General features: G+C 42.2%; 3 protein-coding genes across 3 annotated transcripts; all 3 read left to right on the top strand.

The window, feature by feature from the left end:
* The first annotated feature begins 206 nt into the window (after positions 1-206).
* On the top strand, positions 207-2,748 carry LOC122542153 (ferritin, heavy subunit-like). Its single transcript, XM_043679571.2, has 4 exons — positions 207-308; positions 1,887-2,033; positions 2,245-2,370; positions 2,602-2,748. Exons 1-4 carry the CDS (start codon positions 207-209, stop codon positions 2,746-2,748), a joined length of 522 nt encoding a protein of 173 aa, XP_043535506.2.
* Positions 2,749-5,333: 2,585 nt separating this feature from the next.
* Positions 5,334-9,554, top strand: LOC148141191 (ferritin heavy chain A-like). The gene is made up of 5 exons (XM_087978012.1): positions 5,334-5,382; positions 6,920-7,026; positions 7,928-8,074; positions 9,042-9,167; positions 9,408-9,554. Exons 1-5 carry the CDS (start codon positions 5,334-5,336, stop codon positions 9,552-9,554), a joined length of 576 nt encoding a protein of 191 aa, XP_087834138.1.
* A 5,472-nt stretch (positions 9,555-15,026) lies between these two features.
* On the top strand, positions 15,027-17,293 carry LOC122542152 (ferritin heavy chain, oocyte isoform-like). The gene is made up of 4 exons (XM_043679570.2): positions 15,027-15,128; positions 16,030-16,176; positions 16,786-16,911; positions 17,147-17,293. Exons 1-4 carry the CDS (start codon positions 15,027-15,029, stop codon positions 17,291-17,293), a joined length of 522 nt encoding a protein of 173 aa, XP_043535505.2.
* Positions 17,294-22,920: the final 5,627 nt, after the last annotated feature.

Below are 22,920 nucleotides of genomic sequence, written 5' to 3'. Positions count from 1 at the left end.
CCAAATCTCTGATTGGCTCTCGGTCTTAGTCTCTGCTCTCTGTTCTTTAGTGCCTGGATTCATGGAGATTCTGATTGGCTATTAGGGATTGTCAATCATCATTGGTGATGCCACTTCCTGGTTGAGTGCAGGATGGCCAAGGAGGATAAATATAAGAGCTTGTGGGAGAGAGGCTTAGTTCTAGAGTTGTCTAGGTAATAGTGAAGATGGCCTCCCAAGTGTGTCAGAACTACCACAAGGACTGTGAGGATGCTGTTAACAAGCAGATCAACCTGGAGCTCTATTCCTCCTATGTTTACCTCTCCATGGTGAGGCTTGTTTATTTCAGAATTAAAGCTGTGGCTACATTATATTGAAGATATAGTATTTCTCTGTAGTCAATTTATGGTGTTTAGAAGGGAGTTTTTTTTATCTTAAAGAAGGTCTTGCTAATCAATTGCTGTCTCATATTATTGATATGACCTGAAAGTAGTTTGTGCTCAATTTAATTGGATTCACTATCTTAAATAAATAACCTAATCAAATCTCCAGATATATTGACCTATCTCTAGAGCATATGAAACACTAACCTGGGCCCCTCTTAGTATTACAATGAGCCCTAATACCTGACTGTGCTTAACCAGTTAACTTGTTGCAAATTGAACCGAGCTGAGAAGCCTGTTTTGGGTTGAAAGATTCCCTGACTGAGGTTGGGTCTTGTTTCCAAATGGTCATAAGTAACAAGAGGTTTTCTGAATGTTTTAAGTTTGATTTTAAGTATCCCTTTTCCTTTCCTCATTCACAAGGAAAGAATTTCAACCCATAGGTTCTGCATGTAGACTAATTAGTGAAGTAGATCATGTGACATTCAGGAAGCTTGCTAACTGGCTCCAATCAAGCCAATCTTGTATTCAGTGTTACTTTTGGCACTGCAGGCCTGTGGCTCGTGATATTGTGCAGGGAATGGTTCTGGGCCAAATCTTGTTACTCCTAAATGATTTGAGGCATGTTTACTAAGTTTGTGGGTGCCATACAATTGGTGACTTGGTGGATTTTTGAAGACTATATTGGGTTATGAAGATCTGGATCAGTTTTCTCAGTTGGGTGAAGTGGTAGATGGAGTTTAATTTGGATAAGTGATGCCTTGTCCTTTAAACCAGGGTAGGACTTGTATGAATAATGATAGGGTGTTGGGTAGTATTGTAGAATTGAGACCTAAGGATTCAGGTACATAATTTCTTGGAAGGTTTTGTCATTGGTATATAAGGGTGGTTAAGAGTGGTTTAGCATTGTTTGCCTTCATTACTTTGAGTATAGAGTTGGAATGTCATGTTGAGATTCCAACAGGATGTTGAAGCCCCTCCCTCGAGGAATTCCAGTTCTGGCTACACACCTAATAAGAATGATATTAAATTGGAGCGGTTTTAAATCGGACTGTATGCACAGGATTGGAGGGTTTGCCTTCCTAAATAAAAGGTGGAGGATGACCTTGTTAGAGGCTCAATCACTAACAGCATGGATAGGGTGAACATGCAAAATATTTTCAGTGAGGCCAAAACTAGGAGGCATATGCTTAAGGTGAGTAGGAAAGATTTGAAAAGGCTGGAGGACCACTTTCAGTGGGGGTTTGTGTGCAGAATCCTCAACCAGAGGAAATTGTAGCTGCAGGTACAGCTATAACATCTAATACTCCTTTGGACATGAATAAAGGTTTAGAGAGAGGGTCTAAACCCAAGCAAGTGGGACTAGTTTAGCTCTGGTAAAATTGGATCACTTTGTGCTATAATGACACTTTGCAAATAATTCACCTGATTAGAGTCAGTGACTTTTTTAACAAGGGAGGTGTTTCCTTGTCTGGAATTGGGAGACTTCATGTTGGCAGCAATGATTTTTGTCCTTGATTGCAGTCCTCTTACTTTGACCGGGATGATGTTGCCCTGCATCACTTTGCTGAGTTCTTCAAGGAGCAGTCCCATGAGGAACGGGAACACGCTGAGAAACTGATGGCATTCCAGAATAAACGTGGAGGCAGAGTCTTTCTGCAGGATGTCAAGGTTGGGGTTTGATTGATCTCTCCTAGATTAAACAGTTGTACTTAAGTTTAAATCTAGTTGCTTCAAATATTATCTGGCTCAATTGCTACCAATTGTGCTGATGTAGATTTGAAGTAATTCATTCCACTTAATCATAATGCTATGCCACATTCCTTTTTTAAATAAAGTAACCTGTAAGAAAGTGAAATATCTGCCTCTTCGCTCCCTCCAGAAGCCAGAGCAGGATGAGTGGGGCAATGGTCTGGAGGCAATGCAGAGAGCTCTGCAGATGGAGAAGGATGTGAACCAGAGTCTGCTGGATCTGCACAAACTCTCCTCTGGCCACACTGACCCTCATGTGAGTTAGTTTTCCTACACATAGAAAACTATCTTTGTGAATTCCCTGGAGGGGAAAATCAAATTACCATCCTGTTGTCTGCAGGTTGTTTAAAACTACAAATTTCAAAGGCATCCCCCTGAGTGCACCTCTCCCTCATCACAATATGGCAGTGATGATCACCTCTGTAATGGGGGTGTCACTTTCTGTGGTTTTTTTGATGATTTTGACTGACTAATTTATCTCTTCCAGCTGTGTGACTTCCTGGAGAGGCACTACTTGGATGAGCAAGTGAAGATGATCAAGAAGCTGGGAGATCACATCACCAACCTGAAGAGACTGGGAGCCCCTGAGAATGGCCTGGGAGAGTACCTGTTTGACAGGCTCACCCTGAGCTGAGTGGGATTCAACAACTCCATTTGTTGGTCATGGTGACTTCACTCTAGTGGATGACTTTGGTTGTGCTCTGCACAAAATTAAAATAGTGTTCACCATGGAACGGAGTACTTTGTGCAAGTTCTTGAAGGTTCTGGCTGTTTAACATTTGATTTATTTAATCGAGATTTTTGTTCTTGCTTCAATACCTGCCCCAGTAAGTTACTTTCTTTGGAATCCACTGAGTATTTTAAAGCTTTTTAATACAGCAATTCTCTCTGGAAATCCCACAGCTGCCCAAGCTTTTTAGCATTGGAAGTAATGTTAATTCACCAGTCTTGTGCTTATGGAACAATTTTGTAGGAACAGCCTCTGTTCACTAAACACAGAACTCAGTCCACTGTCTAAATGTTAGACACCAACTGTATTGTCCATAGCAATGCTTAGATTTTAAAAATACAAAACTGTAAGTCAAAACAGATTATTGGAAAATCTGTGCAGAGGAAACCCTTCTGAAGGTTCACCCAGGAGCTGAAACATTAACTGTTTTCTCTCTGCTGCTGCCTGACCTGAATTCTTTCCAATTTGTTTTAATGGATAGACTCCTTTTGACTTTAGTAGATAAACAACATTACCTTCATTCTTGTAGGAGATAATCACATATACATAACACATCACTGTTGACTTGCTTGGATAAGCTATAGTTTACCGAGCTCAGGAGTTGGTTTCTCAAGTAGCAGACATTATTGCTGGCGAATAAAGAATCTGCTTTATTTGTTTAAACCATAAAATAAGCATCACTTTCTCAGCATAAACTGAGATGGGGCAGGTAGTTTTGTCTTTGGGGAAATGACATATTTCCCATGTAAAACACTTCTCTCATTCCAAGGAAAAGCATAAACTAAATACCAGAACATTAGTTTCTATATATAACTGAGAAACTCCAACCTGTGCTTTACATTTGCAGTTTTGGGTCAAATGTTCTCTTCAAGTCTTCTAATGTAAAATGGGCCAGTGAAATTGGTTTAGAGACTTTACCAAGCTGTCTGGTGTAGCTCATCCTGTTGAGTCTTGGTATTGGACCTGATGCTCCAGGTAATGGTTTTGTTAAATCACCATCCTAGAGTGAGTATTCTCACCTGAATGTAGACTTGTGCTGAATCTGATTTTAGAGAACAGACATTTATAAGCTCCTTGAGGACAGTAAAGCGACTGTCTTTTGAATGATTTCATTTGAGGGGTTTCATCTGATCATTGGAGGGTGTTAGAGACTGGATCAGGACAACAGGTATACTCTAACACCAGAATTTTGACAGCTTCTAGTCAAGGGGGCTGTTTTGAGCTGGTACAATATCCACAAACACTCCGTTCCCTCCACTACTGACTAACAACTATAGAGTGCACTATCTGATAACATACTGTAGAAATTCAAAGGCTCATTAAACAACTCACCACGCCCCCTGTCACTTTCACGAGGTAGTATTCCTACCTATTTTCTGCCCTTGTCCTAAGTGAAAGTTCCCTTCCAAGCCACTCAGTCCTAATTTGGAAATATATCACCATTCCTTCAGTAGTGCTAGAGTGGAATTCTGTCCTTCATGCCATTTTGGGTATGCTCACCAAATGGGCAATGAATTCAAGAAGGCAAATTGCCATGTTTGAACTCAATAAAAGCCCTGATTACAAAGGGGTTTGAATACCTCTGAATGAAAGTTCTTTCTGAAATTGTCATGTTCTGGTTAGACCACATCTAGACTGCTCAGTTCTGGTATGTTGGATGCAGATGGTACAGTGCAGAATGTTTTAGAACACACTCCGACTTAAAGAGCTGGTTAAATTATGACAACAGTTTGCCTAAGTCCCTCTGGTTAGAAGGTTAAGGAATGGCAGTAATTGAAATTTTTCAGAGGATTAATGGATTTGACAGGTTGATACGCAGGAACTGTTTCTTTTCCAATGGGCCATCGAGGGTGTGGAATAGGGTTATAATCTTCAAATTAAAACTAAACTGTCCAGGATAATGTCAGAAATGGCTTCTTCATAGGATACTGCAAGTATACACACACAGGAGCTTACATCCTCACACACATGCATATAGACAGATGAACTGAAGATTTCAAAACAGATTATTAGATTTTTATTGGGTAAAGTTTGATGTTAGCAATCATTTCATTTCAAAGCAGAGAAATCTGCAGAAATATATTTTAGTGGAAGAAACATGAAGAGATAAAACAATCTAAATTTTACTCTGAGACAAGTACAGGAACACAGGGACCTCATGGATCAAGTACATCATTCTCTGAAGGTGGCCAGGGAAGAAGAAACTTTTGTTAAAGCTTATGAGATTCCTGTATTTTTAAAAAGAGGCATCAAAGAAGGAGAATGATGCCACACTTCTACAAATCATTGGTCATTTACCAGTATTGTGTTCAGATCTGGACACCTTAATTCAAGGAAGGATAGTAAAGCCCTGGAGACAGCACAAAGAGATTTATGAGAATAGTACTAGAAAGAGGGATTTTAGTTACAAGGAAAAGTTAAAGAACTTGAGCTTATTCTTCTTGGAGCAGAAAATATTAAGAGGTGACTTTACTAAAGTGTTCAAAGTTATGAGCAATTTTGACAGGGTGAAGGAGGATGTTCTGTTTTCACCAGCTGGTATGTCAGTAACTAGGGGTCACAATTAGTCAGCAAGAGAGCTCGGAGTGAGATGAGGAGAAACTTCTTTCCTAGGATTTGGAATGCGCTGTCTGGGAGAGTGGGAGAGGTGGATTCCATAGGAGGTTCAACAGAGAGCTGGATAGATATTGAAAAGGAATGACATTAGAGGGCTATGGAGACAGGGCTGGAGACTGGGACTAGCTGGGTAGCTCTTTCAGGGGCCAGTACAGACATGATGGGCTGAATGGCCCACTTCTGTAAAATTCTGACTGTCCACCCAGGAAATTCTGTGTGTTTATGGAGGGGTTGGAGTTCCTCCGGGTAGACATCTTGTACAGAGCATTGTTTAGCATAGGAATACTGTTGCACATCAGCACAGACACAGTCCTTTACAGAAGGTAGATCCAGCTCAAGTGCCAAGAAAATGTCGACTGGGGATCTCCATCCTGCTGCAGTCTTTACCAACCCTCAGGGGTAGCACACAAATACCTTCTGCCTGGATGGATGGCCAGTGAGGATTTTATTTGCATCACACTTCATCGAGATCCTTCCCTCTGACCTTACCGTCCTGGGTGGTCCTGCCAGGAGGTGGAAACCTCTTGAGGTATCGCTCTCAGACTCAACGGGACACTCGAGGCTCTCCATCACAGCGAGGTGACAATCCACAGAAAGGTCAGTCAGGAGATGGCGGCAGCAGGGAAACGCTGTTCAGATGCAGATCATCCACAGAATCGTTATGGCACAGGAGGAGGGCATTCGGCCTGCTCCACCATTCCATACGATTATGGCTGATCATCGAACTCAGTATCATCTTCCCATTCCCTCCCCTAACACTTTGATCTCTTTAGTTCCAAGAGTTTTATCTAACTCTTCTTGAAGCCATTTAATATTATGATCTCAATGTTTTCTGTGACGGAGAATACCACAGGCTCCCCACTCTCTGGGTGAAGACCTTTCTCCTCATCTCAGTCCTAAACACTCTGTATCACTAGACTGTGACTGTGACCCCACCCCCTGTGTTGGGAACATTTTTCGGTCTCTGCCCCATCTGCTCCTGTTACAATTGCCTTGCTCTACCACCAATCTCCCACCTTTCTCTCCCATTTCCAACACAACAGGCTGAGAAGCTGACTCCCCTTCTTCATTGAGCCCCGCGTGCAGTTGGTCACAACGAGCTTAATTTTTAAAAGAAAACTTTAAAATCTTTCCTCATCCAAATCTGTTTCTTCTAAAAGGATGCAAACTAACCATGACCTGAATGAGTGCCCCAGCAGGATTGAGATGGTGAGTGACCTCCTGCTGTTCCAATCATCCAGACCTGACTCTAAGCTACACCTCTGATCAGCTCCAGTTAACACACCCACCTCCTCTCTCTCATTGGGGCCTACATTCATAGGTGATTCCTGATTGGCTGTCAGGGATTGTCAATCATCATTGGTGATACCCCTCCCTGGTTGTGTGCAGGATATCCCAGGAGGATAAATGCAAGAGCTTGGGTGAAAGAGATTCACTTCTAGAGTTGTCTGGGTGATAGTGAAGATAGCCTCCCAAGTGTGTCAGAACTACCACAAGGACTGTGAGGATGCTGTTAACAAGCAGATCAACCTGGAGCTCTATTCCTCCTATGTTTACCTCTCCATGGTAAGCCTTGTGGTTTTGAGGATTCTATTTTAAAGTTAAGACTGTGAAATAACCGTACAGATCATCTAGGAATTTCCTTGGTTATATGCTTGAGCAAACTATATATAGAGACTGTTGTCCTTGTCACCTTCCCTGGACACACTTCACCCTGAAACTATTGAAATTTTAGGCCTTCCTTAAATTATAACTGGCCCTTTAAGGGTCCCCAGTTTATTGTCACTCTTCAGTGTTGCCACTGGTGATTACCCTCCTGACTGCAGAGGCAGGTATTATCTTATTTGTTTAGCTGGTTATAACCAACTTTTTTTCAAAAAACTTTCTCTAAACCAAACATGGTGTTTTTAAAAGCTGCCCAAATAACAAAGCTGCTGTCTGTGTCTGTTTCACTACTACTGAATGAGGAAAGGTGAATTCACTTGAAATGTGAATTATCTATATAGCACAGTCAGACATCTGTGCAAAGTAGATGGTAGATCACTGGTTATTCAGGTAGGTGAGGTTGGTAATGAGGTAGCTGACTGAGATTTCTACCTCTGTTAGTCAATATGTTTATGTTCTGAGCTTCAGTTGATCAATGACCTCAGTGGTTCCAGCACTGAGCAAGAGGGTTTCTGTGCGGAGATGTCTAACAGCTGTACCCAATTGGGACCTTCACAGTACTATGCTACACTAGCACACTAAGTTACAGGCCAAGGGTTGTAGTCTTTTTATTATTAATTTCTGAAAGAGCAATGTAATGTCTGCTCCTTGGGCCACAATCCACAGGCGATGATGACTTTCTGCTTTTGTCACACTCTAACTTCAACTAACTGATATTGAAATCAATATGGTGAATGGGTTATTTTCTGATTGAGCCATGGATGAGATTGAGATTTGCTTCCCACTTTATCTCCACTTGCAGTCCTCTTACTTTGACTGGGATGATGTTGCCCTGCGTCACTTTGCTGAGTTCTTTAAGGAGCAGTCCCATGAGGAACGGGAACATGCTGAGAAACTGATGGAATTCCAGAATAAGCGTGGAGGCCGAGTCCTCCTGCAGGATGTCAAGGTTAGCTTCTGCAAACTTTGAAGATTTCAGTTGTGAATGCCAACTGACTAGTATCACTCAATCTGTTTAGTCTCAATTAAATGCTGTTTGTCTTGGTGAGCAACCTCCAATTCAATGAATTGAAATAAAGCAATTTGTTTACACTTGTGAAACAGCAATAGGCAATTGGGATGCTCCAGAATACTGGATGGAGAGCAACATTCCCATGGAAGAATGATCAACTATATAACCTCAGATGTCAATTCCAACACCCCTAGTAATCTGAGGAAACAAGGAATTAGTGGGCGGCACGGTGGCACAGTGGTTAGCACTGCTGCCTCACAGCGCCTGAGACCCGGGTTCAATTCCCGCCTCAGGTGACTGACTGACTGTGTGGAGTTTGCACGTTCTCCCCGTGTCTGGGTGGGTTTCCTCCGGGTGCTCTGGTTTCCTCCCACAGTCCAAAGATGTGCAGGGCCAGGTGAATTGGCCATACTAAATTGCCCGTAGTGTTAGGTAAGGGGTCAATGTAGGGGTATGGGTGGGTTGCGCTTCGGCGGGTCGGTGTGGACTTGTTGGGCCGAAGGGCCTGTTTCCACACTGTAATCTAATCTAATCTAATCTAATGAGAAAATCCATAGTGGTGGAAGGTAGCAGCATCTCCTTTCTGCATCTCCAAGATGTTTCTAATGGGCTGCTCAATAGGATCCAAAGGGATAGAACAGTAAAACAAGGAATTACCACCATTGGTGCATATTTTTAGATACTTTTGGATTATAGTTCTCTTTTAAAATGCCCTTTTCACAGTACATGTTTCTAAAATTTCTTAAGCTCTAAGAACAGTGAAATCCAAAGGTGTCAGTAAAACAATTGGCCTGAAATCTAACTCCTGCAATGTTTGGGGATAATTAACTGATCAGATTTAGCATGTGATACACCTGTATATAATGAGCTGGGTTTTTTTCTCTCCTGACTTCCCTTCTTTCAGAAGCCAGAGCAGGATGAGTGGGGCAATGGTCTGAAGGCAATGCAGAGAGCTCTGCAGATGGAGAAGGATGTGAACCAGAGTCTGCTGGATCTGCACAAACTCTCCTCTGGCCACATTGACCCTCATGTGAGTTCTTCATTTTTTTTTCCTTTCAAAAACCTGGAAGGAAATGATCAGTTTGTGTACTCCTGGGGGATCAATTATCTTCCTGTCTCCTGCAGACTGAAAACATTAACATTTCAACAGGCATCCCAGAGTGCACCTCTCCCTCACCACAGTGTGGTGGTCATGGTCACATCTGTAATGGGATGTTACATTCAGGTGCATGGTTTGTTCCTTGAGGTTAATCTTTGTCTCCTGTTCCAGCTGTGTGACTTCCTGGAGAGGCACTACTTGGATGAGCAAGTGAAGATGATCAAGAAGCTGGGAGATCACATCACCAACCTGAAGAGACTGGGAGCCCCTGAGAATGGCCTGGGAGAGTACCTGTTTGACAGGCTCACCCTGAGCTGAGTGGGATTCAAGAACTCCATTTGTTGGACATGGTGACTTCATTCTAGTGGATGACTTTGGTTGTGCTCTGCACAAAATTAAAATAGTGTTCATTGTGGAACTGAGTACTTTGTCACTTCCTAACTTCACTCGGTTCTTGGGTTTCTGCTGTTAACCATCTGATCACTAAATCCTTCTCACTCGACCTTGTTTCAGTGCTTGTCCCAATAATTTGCTCATTGTTTTATTCTGCTGTGTGGAGAGACTTGGAGTGAGTGAGCAACTCTCATAATTGGAAATTCCACAACTGTTTAGTGTTTTGGCTTGTAAGCAATGCTCACTCTGTCTATACTCACTGTTTTGCAGTAACAGCCTCTATTCAATAGTTTGAAACTATTTCTCAATCTAAATGCTTGACACAACTAACGCACTCTGCAAATGATGCTTAGGTTTTTAAAATTGAAGCAAAAACTACTGGCTACTGGAAATCAGGAAGAAACACTGCTGGTAAAACCTGGTTTGGCGGTATCTGGAGTGTAGTCAGTTAAGAACAGTCACTGGACCTGTAATATTTACTTTCCTGTAACGGAAGTTGTCAGACCTGAGTTTTCCAGCAATTTGTTTTTAATGCTTAGATAATCAACTAAAAAATCAGATTCTAAAGCTATCCCTTTGCAATAAAAATGTTAAATATTGTGCTCAAAGGTATACTACCTTTTGTAATAGTTGACTGCTATATTGTTTCCAAGTTGGAAACTATTTCTCTCATCCACATGTTCCATGCTGGAGAATGGAGATTCTGCTTTTGATTAGCATCAGTCTGCTTAGCGAATAACTATCCTCTACATGAGGAAATGCAGCAGTGCCTACTTTAACCCATGTGGGACAAATGTAGCAATTCTTTTTTTTAAAAACTAGTCTAGCACTGCAGAGGCTTCACGTACTCAAGCTATAGGACCTAAGTAGCATTTTTGGGAATCTGTTCCAAATTGTTTCCTTAACTTGGAGGAAATCAGCTCTCATTTTTATCACCAGTACTGGGTGTGGAGTCTTATGCAGGCCAATGTTATAGGCGACTAATACTGACCTTGCTTGGGATGCTTGGCTCACAATAGAGTAAGGGGGACATAAAGTAGCTCTGTCTTCAGAAGATGGTAGAGCAGTTTAGTTTTTAACAGCTTGAACTGAGAGAAATGGGGCAAGGTGCTTTTCTGGGGCAGAAGAGACACTATTTTCCATGTAAAATGTTCTTCTGCAGAAGTAAAGTACAAATGTAAGCTTTGGAGCTTTACACATCTTCAATACTATTGGGGATTGAAAATTCACATTGTGATTTAAATTTGCACCCACCATGAGGTCAAATGTTCTTTTCCAATCTCCCACTGTGCAAACTGAGATGATCCATTTTGCAGGCTTGACCAGGGTCTGAATGTTGATATTGGAACTGATGCTCAATGTGATAAGACTACTATGGATTTAGTTATGTGCATCAGCTTGGAGGGGGTGGTTCCCAGTGTGGAGGATAGATATTAGCTGTGAAAAGCCAAAGCTGCCACCTTAATGATGTCATTGACAGGAAATCATACATGATCACTGGGGGGAGATGGAAATGCTGATTGTGGGTGGGGAATTGGTTTGGGGAGGGGGGGTGTCAGAGTCACAGTGGGGAATGTACCAACAACACTCAAGGATCTTGACACCTTCCAGTTCAAAGCAGCCCCCTTTCTCAGTACAATAGCCACCAACATTCATTCCTTCCACCCACTGACACTTAGCAACTGCAAGGTGTACCAGCTACCAAATGCTGTAGGAATTGATCAAAGCTCCTTAGACTACATATTCCAACCCTATGACCACTTCCATCGTGAAGGGCAACAGCTACATAGGAATACCACCCCCTGCAATTTTTTCTCCAAGCCACTCACCATTTTAACTTGGGAACATGTCACTGTTCTTTCCCCTGTTGCTGAGTCAAAATCCTGGATTCCCTCCCAAACAGGATTGTGGGTCTACCTCCACCAAATAGACAACAGCAGCAATTCAAGAAAGCAAATCATCACCACCACCACCTTGACAAGGGTAATTAAAGATGGGCAATAAATGCTGGCCTAGCCACCAGCACCCTCAGCCAGGGAGTGAATTAAAAATACCAAGATCTGATTACTTTCCCTAAGGAGATGCACTGGGAGCCATAACGTTTCATGAGATTCGTAAGTGTTATCAATGAAGGGCCATCAATCAAATGATGACTCTACATCAGGTGACACATTACTATGAGAGCAGAATGTTGCAAAGTTTAATGGAGTGGGCAAGACTGGCAGATACAGGACACTGAGGGGAAGTGTAAAGTGATCCACTTCTGACCAAGAAAAACAATGCACAGTGTTTTATAAATGGTGACATCTTCTGCTGTGGCATCAAAACTAATGATCAAAATGAAATTATTCAGACAATTGGATAGAAATGTAGTGAACTGACGTAAAAACACAAAGCAAAGGAACTAATTTAATATTAGTCCTGATCTGAAAGAGGTTCAAATCCCTCTGGATGAAGGTTCTTTGTAAAAGTGTCAAATTCTGGTTCAACCACATCTGGAGTGCTCAGTTCAGGCAGAGATGGTGCAGCCCCGAGTTTCTGAATAAACTCCGAGATAAAGAGCTGGTTAAATGACATCAACAGTTTGCTCACATTCCTCAGGGTAGAAAGTTAAGGGATGAGTGTAACTGAAATTCTTATGAAGATAAATGGATTTGACAGTAGATACAGGGGAACTATTTCTTCTCAATGGGTCAAATAGAACTAAGGATGTGGAATGGGATTAGAACCTTCACATTAGAACTAAATTGTCTGGGATAATGTTACGAACAGCTTCTGCACAGGAAGGATAGTGGATGCTCACACACCTAAACACGCACACAGGCGCAAGCACACAAAAATACACATGTGCATGGTACACCCACATCTGCACACCAGACAAATTGAAGATTTGATAACTAATATTATTACATTTTTAAAGGGCAGGATTTGACGTTGGCAATTATTTATGAATCTCAACGCAGAGAAATCTGATGTAATGCATTTGGTAGGAGAGTCAATGCAGGCTCCAATGGAACAACTGAGGGGCATACAGGGGTAGAGGGACCTCGGGGGTTCAAGTAAATGATTCTCTGAAGGTGGCCAGAGAAGATAAAACAGTTGCTAAGGAGGCTTATAGGATCCTTATGTTCTTAAAGAGAGACATCAAAGCAGATGAATGATTGTTCACTTCTACAAATCATTGCAGGTCAGGCAGCATCCAGGGAACAGGAGAATCGACGTTTCGGGCATAAGCCCTTCCTGAAGAAGGGCTTATGCCCGAAACGTCGATTCTCCTGTTCCCTGGATGCTGCCTGACCTGCTGCGCTTTTCCAGCAACACATTTTCAGCTCTGATCTCCAGCATCTGCAGACCTCACTTTCTCCTCTACAAATCATTGGTCAGACCACATTTACAGTATTGTGTTCAGTTCTGGACACCTTAATTCAAGGAAGGATATTAAAGCCCAGGGGAGAGTGCAAAAGAGATTTAGGAGAATGATACCAGGAGTGAGGGATTTTAGATACAAGGAATGATTAAAGGAATTGAGATTATTCTTGTTGGAGCAGAGGATATTAAGAGGTGATCTTATTGAGGAGTTCAAAATTATGACCAATTTTGACAGGGTAAAGGAGGATGTTCTGTTTTCAACAGTTGGTATGTCAGTAACTAGGGGTCACAATCAGTCAGCAAAGAACTTGGAGTGAGATGAGGAGAAACTTCTTTCCTAGGATTTGGAATTTGCTGTCTGGGAGAGTGGGGGAGCTGGATTCCATAGGAGGTTTCAAAAGAGAGCTGGATAGATACTGAAAGGGATGAAGTTAGAGGGCTATGGAGATAGGGCTGGAGACTGGGACTAGCTGGATAGCTCTTTCAAGAGTGAGTACAGACATGAGAGGCTTGAATGGCCTCCTTCTGTAAAATCCTCTGACTGTCAACACTGGAAAGTCAGTGCGTTTGGGGAAGGGGTTGGAATCCTCCAGGTGGACACCGTGTACAGAGCATTGTTTAACATGGGAATGCTGTTGTACATCAGCACGGATACAGTCCTTTACAGAAGGAAAATCCAGATCAAGTAGCAAGGAAATGTTGATTTGGGATCTCCCTCCTGCTGTAGCCTTTACCCACCCTCGTAGATTGCACACAAATATCTTCTCCTGGAAGGGTTGGCCATTGAGGACTTGTTTTGCATTGCACTTTATCAGGATCCTACCCTCTGACCTTACCATCCTGGGTGGTCCTGTCAGGAGGTGGAAACCTCTTGAGGTATCGCTCTCAGAATCAACGGGACACTCGAGGCTCTCCATCACAGCGAGGTGACAATCCACAGAAAGGTCAGTCAGGAGATAGAGGCAGGGAAACACTGTTCAGATGCAGATCATCCACAGAATCACAGAATTGTTATGGCACAGGAGGAGGCCATTCGGTCTATTGGGCCTGCATCAGCTCTGGTTGTTTCCTTATGAACCTGTCCAGAGATGTTATCAGACACCTCTGGAGCAGGTACGGTCTTGTACCTAGACCACCTGGCCCAGACAAAGGGACACTACCTCTGTGCCACAAGACCCTTACTACCCAGGTTATTGAAACATAGAATTGGAGAAAAAAAGGAATGGGAGTCGGCCATTCCATATGATTGTAGCTGATCATCTAGCTCAATTCCATCTTTCCACACCCTCCCCTTGCACTTTGATCCCGATAGCCCTAAGAACTATATCTAACTCCTTCTTGAAAACATTCAATATTTTGGCCTCAACCACTTTCTGTGGCAGAGAATTCCACAGACTCCCCACTCTCTGGGTGAAGACCTTTCTCCTCTTCTCAGTTCTGAACAGTCTATCCTGTGTCACTACACTGTGACTCCACCCTGTATTCTGAACTCTTCGCCATTGGGAACATTTTCCAGTCTCTGCCCCATCTGCTCCTGTTACAGTTGCCTTGTCCCAGCGCCAATTTCCCACCTTTCTCTCCCATTTCCAACACAACAGGCTGAGAAACTGACTCCTCTCCTTCATTGAGCCCCTCTTGCAGTTGGTTACAACAAAGTTTATTTTAAAAGAAAACTTGGAAACCTTTCCTAATCCAAACCTATTTCTTTCAAAAGGACACAAACTCACAGTGACCTGATTGAGATTCTGCTGAGTGACCTCCTGCTGTTCCAATCACAGAATAATCATCCAGACCTGACTCTAATCTACACCTCTGATCAGTTCTGGTTCACACACCCACCCCCTCTCTCTCATTGGGGGCCTATGTTCATGGGTGATTCCTGATTGGCTGTCAGGGATTGTCAATCATCATTGGTGCTATCTCTCCCTGTTTGAATGCAGGGTGTCCCAGGAGGATAAATACAAGAGCTTGAGGGAGTGAGGTTCAGTTTTGGAGTTGTCTAGGTGATAGTGAATAGGAATAGTGAAAATGGCCTCCCAAGTGTGTCAGAACTACCACAAGGACTGTGAGGATGCTGTTAACAAGCAGATCAACCTGGAGCTCTATTCCTCCTATGTTTACCTCTCCATGGTGAGGCTTGTGGTCTTGAAGGTTCTGTTTTAAAGTTAAGACTGTGATATAATTGTATGGAGTATCTAGGAATTTCCTTTGTTGTATGGGGGCTTGAGCAAATTATATGTTGAGACTGTTGTTCTTTCCCTGGACACCATTCACCCTGAAACCCTGTTGAAAGTCTTTTAGGCTTTAATTACATTATAACTAACTCTTTGGTGAGGGTCCTCAGTTTATTGTAACTTGTCAGTGTAGCCTCTGGTGATTACCCTCCTGACTGTAGATGTAGGTATTGTCTTAATTCTTTAGCTGGTTATAATTAACTTTTCTTAAAAAATCTCTAAACAAAATGTGGAATTTTTAAAATTTGACCAAGTAACCAGCTGTTGTTAACCTGTTGAAGTGTATATTAATTACTGAATATAAGCAAAGGTGTTTAAATGGCACACTTTTTTTCATACTTTGCTATATAGATAATTCACATTTCCAGTCAGTTCTGTGCCAAGTAGATGGTGGGTCATTGGTTATTCAGGTGGGTCAGGTTGGTAATGAGGTAGTTGAGATTTTGGCTACTGTTAGTCAACATGTTCATGTCCTGAGTTTCAGTTGGTCAATGACCTCACTAGCTTCTCGCAGTGCACAACTCCTCCTGATGTGTAAGGATGTCTAATAACTGTCCAGCAACTGGGACCTTCTCATACTATATGCTACACTAGCACAGTCTCCCTAAGATACAGGCCAAGGGTTGCAGTTGATATTGATCTTAATTTCTGAAAGAGCAAAACAATGTCTGCTCTTTAGTCCACAATCCACAGATGTTCTGCTCTTGCCACTCTAACTTCAATTGAAAGTGAAATCAATATGGTGAATGGGTTAGCTCTCGATTGAGATTTGCTTCCCACTTTATCTCCACTTGCAGTTCTCTTACTTTGACCGGGATGATGTTGCCCTGCGTCACTTTGCTGAGTTCTTCAAGGAGCAGTCCCATGAGGAACGGGAACATGCTGAGAAACTGATGGCATTCCAGAATAAACGTGGAGGCCGAGTCCTCCTGCAGGATATCAAGGTTGGGTTCTGTAAACTTTGAAGATTTTTAGGGTTTAGTGTGAACTAGAGTTGATACCAGTCAACCTCTAGTGTTGAAATTGAATAAATGTTTGAATTGGAGGTTGCTCACCAAAACAATGCGTTGAATTAAAGAAATTGCTGTTGCAGCAGTGTAAAACAATAGGTAATTGGGATGATCCAGGATACTGGATGGAGAGCAAATTTCCCTAAGTGATAAACTATATAACCTCTGATGCCTATTCCAACACTTCCATTAATCTGAGGTAAGAATGAGAGAATTGATGGGTGGAAGGGAGATGTTGCTATCTTGAAGATGGTGCTAATGGGCTAGTCAAATGGATCCAAATTTACCAAGCAAGGAGTTACCAGTATTGGTGCATGGTTTTTAGATACATTTGGATTATAGTATCTTAAAACAGTTTTACAGTAGGATCTTCTAAAATGCCTTCAGCTCAAGGAACAGTGAAAACTAAAGGGGTCAGTAAAACAATTGGCCTGAAATCCAACTCTTGCAATGTTTGTTGGAATAATGAACTGATCTGATGTAGCCTGTGATCCACCTGTCTGAGATGAGCTGTTTTTTCTCTCCTGACTTCCCTTGCTCCAGAAGCCAGAGCAGGATGAGTGGGGCAATGGTCTGGAGGCAATGCAGAGAGCTCTGCAGATGGAGAAGGATGTGAACCAGAGTCTGCTGGATCTGCACAAACTCTCCTCTGACCACACGGACCCTCATGTGAGTTTCTTTTTTCTTAAACGTTTGTAAGGAAATCTTTGTTTACTCCCTGGGGGGACAATTCCAATTATAATCTACCTGCCTCCTGCAGGCTGAAATCCAGAAACATTTCAGAAGGCATCCCTGATTGTGGGGAGGGAGGGGTACAATGTGGTGGTGATAGTCATGTCTGTAATGGGATGTCACATTCAGGTGCATTTTGTTCCTTGAGGCTAATCTTTGTCTCCTCTTCCAGCTGTGTGACTTCCTGGAGAGGCACTACTTGGATGAGCAAGTGAAGATGATCAAGAAGCTGGGAGATCACATCACCAACCTGAAGAGACTGGGAGCCCCAGAGACTGGCCTGGGAGAGTACCTGTTTGACAGGCTCACCCTGAGCTGAGTGGGATTCAAGAACTCCATTTGTTGGTCATGGTGACTTCATTCTAGTGGATGACTTTGGTTGTGATTGGCACAAAATTAAAATTGTGTTCATGACAGAACTGAGTACTTTAGCTTCATTTGGTTCTTGGGTTTTTGCTGTTTAACATCTGATCATGAAATCCTTTTTTTTTTCTCTCAATCTTGTTTCAATGCTTGTCCTAGTAACTTGCTCATTGTTTTTATTCTGGAGATTTTGGTATGTGAGCAAATCTCATAATTGGAAATTTCACAACTGCTTGAGCTTTTTTGCTTGTAAGCAATGCTCACTATCTGCCTGTACTCACTGGGACCACTTTGCAGCAACAGCCTTTAGTCAATAGTTTGAAATCTCTTCCCAATCTAAACATGACGACTGGTGTACTCTCCTAGCAATGCTTCAAGGTTTTTTAAGTAGAAGCAACAAAACTGGCTGCTGGAAACCTAGGAAAAGCTTGGATTTGGCAGCATCTGTGGAGGGAGGTCAATTAAGAACAGTCACTGGACCTGAAATATTTTTGTAATAATAGACTTTCAGACCAGAGTGTTTTCCAGCAATTTGTTTTGATGATTTGATTTAGTGGATCATGTAAAACTGAGAAACAAAAGCTCACTCACTTTAATAATTTCAGTCCAAGACAAATATCTGAATCCGCCATTTATTTATACCCCTATAGGTGGGTGCTTTGTCTCATTACCAGGTAAGGCAATGACAAAATGCACAGTATATCCCAAAAAACCCTTGCAATTTATACTGTTTTTTCCCATGTTTTTCTTATTCTATTGTCTCTGTTCCCTGCTTCGCTTACATCACTCATTTCCTTAAGACTGATCCCACAACTTCTGTTTATCCTGTCTTGTCCGTGACAAACTCTTATCTCTAACTCCCATAAGGGTGTTTGACGTCAGTCTACCGTAGAAGAAAAGATATGCCTAATCAATAACCTATCAGCATCTATTTCCATCCAGAGGCCACTTTGACCTCTTTGATTAGGGTTTGTTCCTGTGTCTCTGTGTGCAAGCGAGGAAAACAGATGTTTTCCTGTTTGCCCACACATCCACCATTGTTCTGTATTCACGTCTCATGCTAACATATCCTTTTGTTTTTGCTGAATATTTTCTCATTCCTGTTCTGTATCAGAATTTATACTTGCAGAAATAACATTAATTCATTTATATCCCACAATTTCCCCTTTTTTCTTTTCATTACTATCTGTTATCTTCTGCACTTTTTGTCTTTTTTTTAAACATTGTTCCCAAAATTCGCAAGCATCACTTCAGAGATTTCATCCATCTTAGTCTCACTCATCTCCTTATTATTTAGTTGATAAAGTTCCTCTGTCTGATTCCCCTCAGGGGCATTCGTTTCACCAAGGCTGTTTCAATCAGCCTCTGGGTGAGCCCTCGTATACAGGGTATGACACAACAGCCAATAGCCACCAATACCCCGACTACTACTATCAGGGAAGTAAGGATAGAAACCACCACCCCCTTTCTCTGTTAAAATCATATCAAGGGCTAGTCTGTTTTCCCATGCCATCCTACTTGTCGCATCAAGCTGTTCTGATATTCCTTTAACCGCCTCTCTTTTATAATTTATAAACCGCTATTGATTATAGAAAATGTAATTTATCCAATCTACATTTTTATTAATTGTTACCCACCAAAAGAGAGCTGACTCAAAGCCTGCTGCAATCTGGTTACGAGCTTTGAATTCAGGTACTCCCCTCGGGACTCCTACCGAATCAAGATAAATCCTGTCATCAAAAGAAGTATCTAACAGTAATCTCTTGCCCCTTCCCTACTATCTTTTCCTTCTCAAATTCCAAGGTAAATGGAATTGCCAATTGTACAACTGCGCATATCCCTTTCCAATCCGGAGGTAGGGTGGGTCAATATTTTGCCTCCACAGTACCACCACAGATCCGCTCGGGGAACCTTTAATGCTGAGTAGTTCCCTCCCTTCTCCGTTTCGGTAACATTCTTAATCTCTGTACATAATTTCAGCTTCCCCCAAATGTCTCAACCAACTTGTACCTCACCTGTGCACACATGACGTGTGATTTCCAACTGCGGCGGAAAATGTGGGGGGAACTTTTGCATCTTTCTCCTCCAAGGGAGGGAACATCAGAGATAGGGAGGTACAATTCCTATCATTCCATGCAGTCTCATCCTGATACAGGGCTATCATACATTTCATGCCCTTCCTGTCTCACTTCCACCCGAGCGGAAAGGGAACCATCTGGGCCACTGGCCTACCGGAGGCACATGCATAGCAATTGCTTTTGTTCAGACTTTTTACAGTATACTTTACCCATTCAACCCAGGCATTTGCATCCCCGTACCCAGTCTCTATCTCGATGGTCTGTTTCAAATCCTTTTACCTCTATAATTTTTACTACTTTAGGATCATCGGGAGGGATGAAAGGTTGTATCTCATTACCCAGTAATTCTACCCGTTTTCCCTGTCCTACGCTAATTTGAAAACAGCCCATAAACTCCTTCCCATTTGCTTTCATTTCAATCCCAAATGTTTCATTTAATTGTACCTCATAAGTGCCACCTCCCAAAACTGCTTCGTGCCATGTGGTTTTCCTTATCGTTTAAATATATGGGGTTACACTTTCTATCGGGACAATCAGTGCTGGTCGAAAGGGGGCCCGGTGTATTGTGACAACCATTATACCAGGTGCCATCCCCATAGGACTTAAGATGTATCTCTGAGTTGCGGTATTGTCTCTGATTAGCTACATTCCCACAATTTACTAAACTACATACATCAGTGTTTATTACTTGTGGATTATCAGACTCAGGAACCATTAATAATACATATGAAAATGATATTTGACAAAATCCTAATACAAAGAGGGCTAGCATCATAACTCTAAGCATTCCCAGTATTCTAATCACTATGCTAAAACACAAAAAGGCTTAATATACAATCTTACAGAAATAATCCCGCGCTCGCGTCACCACTATATAGTCAGTTACTCAAAGTCTCTTTAGTCTGAGGTTTAGTGGGTCTTGCGTTGATTCGGCTTTCCAGACTTCTTCCTCAACTGGAGGGTCCACAGGCCCTTTGATCCGAGTATAATGAGTCCAGCCTTTCTCCGCCGTCCTTATTGCCGTTTCGGTAGTCAAAAGAGCCTGATACGGCCCTTCCCAGTCTGGCTGCAGCTTAGTCTCTGTCCATGATTCTCTTAAGACTCAATCTCCTGGCCGGATGGGATGAACAGCAAATTCAAGGGGCGGAGTCTGTGCCAATAGACCCTGTTTTCTGAGGAAAGATAAAGAGGAGGACAAGCCCAGTATATACTACTTTAAAAACAAATCTTTAGTTTCGGGAATTGGCAATTCTCCCTGCGTTCCCAGATAAGGTAATGCAAATAAAATTTCATAGGGGGATAGTCCCAAATCTTTCCTCCGCCAAGGGACAAGCCCAAAAGGCATCCTTTAAATCTATCACACTAAACCATCTGTAATCATGAGGGATCTTACTTAATAACGTGTAGGGGTTTGGCACCACTGGGTGCCTGACCTGTACTATTCGATTTAATGTTCTCAAATCCTGCACTAATCGATTCCATCAGATTTCCGCACTGGTAGAATTGGGGTATTATAAGGAGACATACATGGTTCCAATAGTCCATCTCTAATCAGTCCCTCAATTACTGGCTGCAGTCCTCGTTTACCTTCTATGGAAATAGGATATTGTCGTTCACAGATAATGTCTCCTTTTCGTTTTAAATTTATTGTAAGGGGAGGGATCTGTAGTTTTCCACGATTCCCTTCTCTAGCCCATACAATAGGGTCTATCTTTCTCTCTGCATCCTCTGTCAACATCGCCGGTTGTACAACTAATTCTTTTTCCTGAATTCCAATCTCCAGTCCTAAAAGGATAATTAAATCTCTCCCCAGTAAATTACTTCCTATATCAGGGATATACAGCAGTTCCCCTGTGATCCTATCCTTAGGACCTTCTATCATCATAGGTTCAAATAGTGGAACAGTAAATCCTTCCCGTTTCACCCTCGAAACAGTAATTGACCGTGTTAACATTTCTACTTTCTTTGGTTTAAAATTCAGCAATGACCGTGCTGCCCCCCGTATCTACTAGGAAGACTACCTCCTCCCTACACGGTCCCACCTTCAAGTTTATCAAGAGTTCCTGGTGGGCCCCTGAGGGCAGGAACTCCTGACACCCCTATTCTTCATCATAATTCATAAGCAGAATTGCCTTTTCTTCCCTTTGTAGATCAGGACACTCCCGCTTAAAATGCCCTATCTTTCCACAATAATAGCATCCTGCCTGTAGCGACTTCCATCTCTGCCCCTGTCGCTCAAACCCTCTATCAAATGTTCTCCCTTGTCCTCTCCCTCTTCCTCTTCCTCTCTGTCCTACATGCTGCCTCCCGCCGCTCCGGTTGCCCACTATCGGTTCCATTCTCCCCTTAATTACCTCATCCACCGTAGCTACCATCATTTTCACCTTCTGTTTTTATCTCTCATCCTCTCTCTTTACAAACACTTTCTGTGCCTCTCTCAACAATTCATCTAATGGTTTTTCACTCCACCCTTCTATCTTCTGTATTTTTCTCTGTATGTCTGGCCATGCTTTTGTCACAAAATGTACTTTCAAAAGACCCTGTGCCACTGGGTCCTCAGGGTTCATTCCAGAGTATTTCCGCCTTGAGTCCCTTAATCTTTGCAAGAAAGCTGAGGGAGTCTCATCTTTCTCCTGTCTAATTTCAAAGGCTTTAATCAAATTCTGTGACTTCGGAACTGCCTCTCTTATTCCTTTTAGAATCAGGTCTTTCAATTCCCTCATTTCTTCTCTATGCTCCGGGTTTTGGTTTTCCCACTGGGGGTCTCTGAGGGGAAACTTCACCTCTCCCTGTCCAGCATCCCCATCTCCAATCGGGTGTTCCCTGTCCCATATTTTAATGGCAGCTCCTCGTATAAGTCCCCTCTCCTCCCCAGTAAATAGTATATTCAAAATAGACATTAATTCAGCCCAGGTATACAGACTGGGCCCCAAAAATTGATCAATTTGTTCAGACAACCCCACCGGATCCTCAACCAGGACCTCCATTTCCTTTTTAAATGTTCTGACCTCCCCACTGGTGAGGGGGGCACTTACAAACCCAATCTTTTTGTCCCCTATGGGTACCTCCCAAAGGGGATAAGTCATTACGTTTTTCCCCTTTTTCTTTTTTTTAAAGAAATATTGCAATATTTCTAGCTCCCCATAACTTCAAACACCAATTCATCAATTCATGCTTGACTAACCTTTAAAGCCTGTTCCTAACTTATAAATATATTTATATATATTTACGTTCATTTCTTCAGTATTTAATAGTCAAAATGCAAAATGCATACAGTTCCCAATTTTGCAATTCACTGTAATTACCCAGTTTTAGCCCTTTAATTTAGATCCAGAATTAGTTTTCTTAAATAGTCCTGACCAATCATTGCTCAATTACAATACTATAGGTCGTAAAATAATCAGAGCTTGCCTTAAAAGAATTTGTCTACTCAAGTTTTTTTTTTAAAAAAAACTTCTAATGCATGAACAATGGCTGAATCCAAGGTCACAGATATTAACCATAG

This window comes from Chiloscyllium plagiosum, unplaced genomic scaffold (genome assembly GCF_037043375.1).
Source record: "Chiloscyllium plagiosum isolate Xiang-an unplaced genomic scaffold, Cpla_swu_hap1 HiC_scaffold_33, whole genome shotgun sequence".
Classification (NCBI taxonomy): Eukaryota; Metazoa; Chordata; class Chondrichthyes; order Orectolobiformes; family Hemiscylliidae; genus Chiloscyllium; species Chiloscyllium plagiosum.
This window is presented reverse-complemented; position numbering and strand designations above follow the sequence as displayed.

Excerpts from the sequence above, each read along its gene's own strand:
- LOC122542153 (XM_043679571.2), top strand. The coding sequence starts at position 207 with ATGGCCTCCCAAGTGTGTCAGAACTACCACAAGGACTGTGAGGATGCT. Across the intron at positions 309-1,886 it reads CCTATGTTTACCTCTCCATG|TCCTCTTACTTTGACCGGGA; the intron begins GTGAGGCTTGTT and ends CCTTGATTGCAG. Across the intron at positions 2,034-2,244 it reads TCTTTCTGCAGGATGTCAAG|AAGCCAGAGCAGGATGAGTG; the intron begins GTTGGGGTTTGA and ends CGCTCCCTCCAG.
- LOC148141191 (XM_087978012.1), top strand. The coding sequence starts at position 5,334 with ATGAGCAATTTTGACAGGGTGAAGGAGGATGTTCTGTTTTCACCAGCT. Across the intron at positions 5,383-6,919 it reads TGTTCTGTTTTCACCAGCTG|TGAAGATAGCCTCCCAAGTG; the intron begins GTATGTCAGTAA and ends TCTGGGTGATAG. Across the intron at positions 7,027-7,927 it reads CCTATGTTTACCTCTCCATG|TCCTCTTACTTTGACTGGGA; the intron begins GTAAGCCTTGTG and ends CTCCACTTGCAG.
- LOC122542152 (XM_043679570.2), top strand. The coding sequence starts at position 15,027 with ATGGCCTCCCAAGTGTGTCAGAACTACCACAAGGACTGTGAGGATGCT. Across the intron at positions 15,129-16,029 it reads CCTATGTTTACCTCTCCATG|TTCTCTTACTTTGACCGGGA; the intron begins GTGAGGCTTGTG and ends CTCCACTTGCAG. Across the intron at positions 16,912-17,146 it reads CTGACCACACGGACCCTCAT|CTGTGTGACTTCCTGGAGAG; the intron begins GTGAGTTTCTTT and ends CTCCTCTTCCAG.